Genomic DNA, 6,550 nt, shown 5'->3' on the forward strand with positions numbered 1-6,550 from the left:
CTTTATTAGTGCCGGCCACGCCTCCCCGATAATATCGATTGACAATTCCGCGGCCCAATCCAAGCCCGGGACAGGCGCAGTCCAGAGGGAAGCCCGAGCAAATTGGCCAAAGAAGCAGTTTCCTCATTCACTGACAAAGATGACTATAGTTGGCTAATCTGTAACTAAGCGACAGGGGGTTGTGAAAACACGCTTCAACACTCTGGAGGGGCAACTCCAACATTTCGAGTTAAGCCTTTTCTGGTGCCTGCTAGCCAATCGCTGAACAGCTTCTGAAGCCTGGCCCCGCCCAAGGTCCCAGCGCCGGCAGCTCCAGCCAATCGCGCCGCTCTCGCCGACAGCGGCCGAGTGCCCCGGCTCACAGTGGCCGGGACTCCCGGGGAAGTCGGTGGTATGTCAGTCCACGCACGGCCCTGACGCCCAGATCTGTCCGGCGTCCCACCCACCTGCCCGCCTCTGACCAACAACTCCGCGGAGGCAGAGTCCGTCAAGGCAGAACGGCAGGCTCTCGGGCCCAAGTACCGGACGGGGGTTCCGTCCCCGCAAAGCAGATACGCAGGCTTCGTTCATCCGGTTCCTTCCACGCTGCCGACAAGCGCCTCACGCCGTGTATCCGACACGGAACCTCCCGCCAAACCTGCCCCTCCCGTGCCTTCCAGGTACCTTACCCACCAGGTGGCCCAAACGGACACCACCCTGGACTTCCTCCCCGTTCATCCTCACCCCTCCTCTAATAATTCACCAAGTCGAGTCGATTTTTCCTTGTATTTCAAGAATTCTCTCCCCTTGTCTCACTATTCTTATCCGTTGTAAAACTCAACATTCTTTCAGCTCCCGCTAGGAAAACAAGGTAGCAAATTGACTCGATGCTTTCTTATCAGAACTGTTTTTATATTTATTGAAAGTATAGACTTATATAGAGATTTTTATATTTCACTCTGGTGCATATGTAAAAAAAGAAAATACAAAAGAATAACATGGTAACAGTATTCCTAAAACGTCATATTGAGGCTCTTATGATTCATTTTTTTTACTCAATCTTAGGTGTTCATAATTTTCCACACAATGTAGTTAGTCATCAAGAACTTTGGTGAGACAGCATTTCTCAAAGTGTTCCTCTGCTGTCTCTGAATTTTCTTCCAAGCCTCAGACACTCATTTGGCTAACAGTTATATTGAAACATCCTAATTTAGATGTTAACATTTTTTTAAAAGTGTATTTTAGAATTAGTGAAATACCTTTGTGTTTCTAGTCTTGCCCTCCCTCATATCCATCCTTTAAGGAACCACCAGAATGCTCTATGCAAATGTCACAACCCTGCTTAAAACCAATGAACAATTGCTCTTAGAAACATAATGTACTGATCATGTGTTTGTCCCATCCACCTCCTATAACCACACCAAAATGACAACTTGTAGGAACTGAAAACAAATCATAAACCCTCAAAGACAAAATTAATGGGAAGAATTATTTTTGGCAGCATGAACACCTAAGTATCCCCACCAACTTTCCCCTGAAAACTAAAACACTGAATTTTTTTTTAATTGAAATACTTTTAAAATTAAGAAAATAATACAGGGAGGTTCCCCTATAGCCCTTCACCTATAATATTAAAACCAGGAAATTGACATTGGTACAGCCCACAGAGCTTATTCACATTTTGCCATTTTTACATACATTCTTGAGTATATGTGTGTGTGGGCCTGCATGTGTATATAGTTTTATAAAATAGTGTAGATTCCTTTTACCACAATCAGAGTACAGAACTATTATACAAGCACAAGACTCCCTGGAGCTGTCTCTTTATAGTCACACCCACCCCACCCCCAACCCTTAGCAAACACTAATTTTTTTGTAACACTGACTAGGACCTTTAGTACTAAGTTATAATGCAGCAGTAATAGTGGGCATCCTTGTCTTGTTGCTGATTTTTAAAGGGAATACATGTCCATAAATGTATGTTGTTAATCTCCAGTATATAATCTTTATCAAATTAATGAAATTTCCCTCTGTTACTAGTTTAACAGGTTTTATTTTAATCATAAAAAGGAGCCCAGCCAGCGTGGCTCAGTGGTTGAGTGTTGACATATGAAACGGGAGGTCACAGTTCAATTCCTGGTCAGAGCACATAGTGAAGATGCAGGTTTGATCCCCAGTTGGGGTGTCTATGGGAGGCAACCAATCAATGTTTCTCTTTCTCTAAAATCGATATTTTTAAAAAGAGCCCATATATAAAAATATCTAATATGCCAGATATTCAACTACTGCAGCAATCAAATATGTGCAAGACAGTCCCTACCTTCAGTGGGAATGAGGCTTAACTAATGGGGAAGACAGACACAGACACATTAAACCAAGCAAAATCAAACAGTAAAAATATTATGAGTTCAGAGACTCAGCCAAATCAAAGTAAAGGAACCCTAAAAAGCACTCCCTTGCCTTCTTCCATTTTCCAAAGCAGTGGTACTCAATCCTAATTTAGAACCTCTTGGGAGCTTTTAAAAACATGAATGCTTGGAACCCAGTCTCAGATTGATTTCATGGTGTAGGATGGGTCCAAGTCTTCTTTGTTGTTGTTTGTTTTGTTGAAGACTCTGAGAAGTTTCTAACATGTAACCAGGATTGAACAGCTCTGGTCTACAGGGTTAAAAAAATCTAAGGTCTTCATCCTGGCTAGACTCCTGGTCATTTGCGCTATTTTTCCTATCTAAAACTTATTTCCTGTTATTAGAAAAATATTACTGATATGTTAATGATCATTAACTTAATCCTATGGACCTGTCAGTAGTTGCCACCTTTGCTCACATGTCTATGTTCCCATGACAAGGCTATTCCCCATTCCCCTACCCACCGCAATTATTTCTACTCATCAAAGCTGCTGCCCATATGTTACTGTTCATAGTTAACATTGATTTCCCATGTCCTTAAGCTGAAATTTTCCAAGACTTAGCTCAAATGTCATCTTTTCAACAAATACCTTTTCTGACTACCCACTCCCCCACCCCAGCCAAGAAAAAACTCTTAGAAGTCTCTAATTTTTCTATGCAATTACCATATTCAAATTCATATTGTTTACATATATATATATATCTTTTTTTTTTAAAATATATTTTATTAATTTTTCACAGAGAAGAAGGGAGAGGGATAGAAAGTCAGAAACATCGATGAGAGAGATTGATCAGCTGCCTCCTACACACCCCCCACTGGGGATGTGCCCGCAACCCAGGCACATGCCCCTGACTGGAATCGAACCCGGGACCCTTGAGTCCGCAGGCCGACGCTCTATCCACTGAGCCAAACCAGTTCGGCTATATATATATATATCTTAAGTAGAATGAAAGCTACTGAGAGTTAGGAATCAATCCTGACAGTGATTTATGTCCCTACAAATAACCTTGCACATATGATTCAGTGTTTATTGAATGAAAATGTTATATACTGTTTCACACCTAAAACAAGATTGTTCTGTCCTTGAAAACAAGACCTTTTATATTTTCACAGCAGGAAACATTTTATAAACGCTCACTGAACTGAACTATCAGTTTCCTCTTCACTAATAATCACATGTTCTACTAAAATATCCTATATAATAAAAAGCTAATATGCAAATCGACCAAATGGCAGAACAACCAGTCGCTATGACATGCACTGACCACCAGGGGGCAGACACTCAACGCAGGAACTGCCCCCTGGTGGCCAGTGCGCTTCCACAGGGGGAGCACCGCTCAGCCAGAAGCTGGGCTCACGGCTGGCGAGCATAGCGGCAGTGGCAGGAGCCTCTCTGGCCTCCCCCAGCAGCGCTAAGAATGTCCAACTGCCAGCTTAGGCCTGCTCCCCACGTGAAAAGTTTAGGGTTTCAGAGAAATGGATATGGGTATGTGTGAACATAAATTACAATCCTAGGTCTCATGGAAATGTATATATTATGTATCGGGGCTCATAATATGGGAGAGTGTTTTCAAAGTGATGGCTGGAGAAGAGCTGGATATAAGAATGGAGAGGTGGGTATGAAATATGAGTGGCTCTGGAATACCTTACATGATTTGGTGGGACTGGAGAGGAGACAATCAAATATTTGAGACTGCTAAGTGCAAGGTGTTCTGAAGAATATATATATATATATATATATATACACACACACACACACACACACACACACACACACACTAGAGCAGTGGTTCTCAACCTTCCTAATGCCGCAACCCTTTAATACAGTTCCTCATGTTGTGGTGACCCTCCAATTTCAAATTGGACATAATTAAAGCATAGTGATTAATCACAAAACAGTGTGTAATTATATATGTGTTTTCTGATGGTCTTAGGTGACCCCTGTGAAAGGGTCATTCGACCCCCAAAGGGGTCGTGACCCACAGTTTGAGAACTGCTGCACTAGAGGCTGGTGCACAAAATTCATGCACTTGGGTGGGGGTCCCTCAGCCCAGCCTGCACTCTCTCGCAGTCCAGGAGCTTCGGGGATGTCCGACCGCAGCTTAGGCCCACTCCTTAGTGCTGCCAGAGGTGGGCTACTGTGCTTGCCAACTGTCAGCCCAGCTTGTGGCTAAGCAGCGCTCCCCCTGTGGAAGCACACTGACCACCAGAGGGCAGCTCCTGCATTGAGCATCTGCCCCCTGGTGGTCAGTGCATGTTATAGCGACCGGTCATTTGCTGTTCAGTCGATTTGCCTATTACCCTTTTATTATATAGGATAGGCTAGGATATCCCTAACTAGAAAAGCATATGCAGAGAGTGGGTCAAGGATATATTACACATTTTTGTTTCTCCTACAATTTTCTGCTCAGAAAAAGTAACCAATAGTTTTTATAAGAATAGTACAGAAATATAATGCCACTTTTCCATTACATTTCACTCCAGTGTGGATTTTTTTAAAACATATTTTTATTAATTTCAGAGAGGGAGAGGGAGATAGAAAAATCAATGAGAAGCATTGATTGGCTGCCTCCTTCCTGCCCCCAACTGTGGACCAAGCCTGAAACCTGGGCTCCTGGTTTATAGGTTGATGCTCAACCACTGAGCCACACCAGCCAGACCCACTGTGGATTTTTTTTAAATATATTTAATATTAAGAGGCAATTAAAAATTACCACTTTCAATATATGAAGCCCAAATGTCAAAAAATGCCAACAACAATTTTTCTTTTTTAAAGGCCATAGACATGGCTAGACTGCAAAAGGCAAGTGGTAAAGCCCAAATCTAAGACTCTAAGACTTAGGAATGAGTCAGACTTCATAGTCTATGCAAGTAAAAGTAACATCTAGAGGAAAATAAAGTGTGGATAACAGATTCTAAAGAAGCCTCATTTTATTACAGAGAGCATACAAATTCCTTTCCTCATAGGAAAAAGAGTACTGTTTCCCTTCACCTGGATGTTAGATATGCCTCTTCCACAGTCCCCAGCTTACTCTTCTACCGGTACTTTCCATGTCGGTTAAAATGTTTGTAGAGATAGCTGATTCGTTTGTTAAGGTTGTGCAGGTCATCACTGAACATCCGATTTCCAACCATTCTCTTCTTTCGGATACAACGCTGCAATTCATTCCCCTTCCAGCCTCGAAGCCATTTGGGGCCCCTGATTAGTTCTTTGGGGTGCTTTTCAAAATTTCCTGTGTAATGTGAGAGAACATATTAGTTCCAAGACAACACAGCCTCGACCAGCTGCTAAGCCTTCCGCATACAGTTGCACCGCTCAGAGCAGCCCCTACAGACAAGACACATCACACTACAGTATCAAGAGCACAGACTTTGGAGCCAGACTGTTTGGGGTTCAAATTCTGACACTGCTATTTGCTAGTTTTGAAAAAATTACTTAGCCTCTTTATGCTTCAGTTTCCTCACCTATAAAATGAAAACGTTATTATGCGGATTAATGAGTTAATACATGTAGGACACTCAGAACAATGCCCAGTATAACGTAAATAACCACATAAGTGTTTGCTCTTTGCTATTGAGCACGGTACCATCCCCAAAAAAAGCTGGGGTGGGGTGGGGGATGGAAAGGCCACTGTTGCAACGTAATTGCCATTCTTAAATTCTGTGCAAGGGAGTCGAGTCTTACCCAGGATCCCGATGTTATCATACACCCCAAACATGGCCCTCTTCTCGTTCCAACGATCAACCACTTTGGGGGGCGGGACGGTGTGCCTTACAAAATACAAGTCAGGAACACCTAGGGATGGAGAAGGAAGACACTGAATCCTGGCCGCTTACTGAAAAGCAGATCTCCGGGCGTCTCTCTCCATCCGCCACTTACCCAGAGAGAAACTTCTGCAGGCCTGGGGCACCCAGCTCCACAGGCGCCTTCCTGCGTCCGCAGCGAGGCACCCTGCCATTGTTCTCGTCTCTCCCCTACAACAGCATGCAGCTATGGCAGAGTGCTGGCCAGACGTGAGCTTCAAGGAGATGGCAGGGACCGCTCGTGCTGCCCTCCCGTCGGTACTAGGTGAAAGCAGCCATCTTGGACCTTACCCAGGTAGCTCTGGGCGCAGCGAGCTCCTAAGCCCCTCCTTCCCCAGCCACAAGCCCCGCCTCCCGG

General features: G+C 43.8%; 1 protein-coding gene across 1 annotated transcript; it reads right to left on the reverse strand.

Annotated features, from left to right (window-relative positions):
- Positions 1-5,301: 5,301 nt before the first annotated feature.
- On the reverse strand, positions 5,302-6,500 carry MRPL51 (mitochondrial ribosomal protein L51). Its single transcript, XM_059682028.1, has 3 exons — positions 6,269-6,500; positions 6,074-6,184; positions 5,302-5,621 (listed from the first exon to the last, which is right to left on the reverse strand). Exons 1-3 carry the CDS (start codon positions 6,345-6,347, stop codon positions 5,425-5,427), a joined length of 387 nt encoding a protein of 128 aa, XP_059538011.1. The 5' UTR covers positions 6,348-6,500; the 3' UTR covers positions 5,302-5,424.
- Between the last annotated feature and the right edge of the window lie 50 nt (positions 6,501-6,550).

This window comes from Myotis daubentonii, chromosome 2 (assembly GCF_963259705.1).
Source record: "Myotis daubentonii chromosome 2, mMyoDau2.1, whole genome shotgun sequence".
Lineage (NCBI taxonomy): Eukaryota > Metazoa > Chordata > Mammalia > Chiroptera > Vespertilionidae > Myotis > Myotis daubentonii.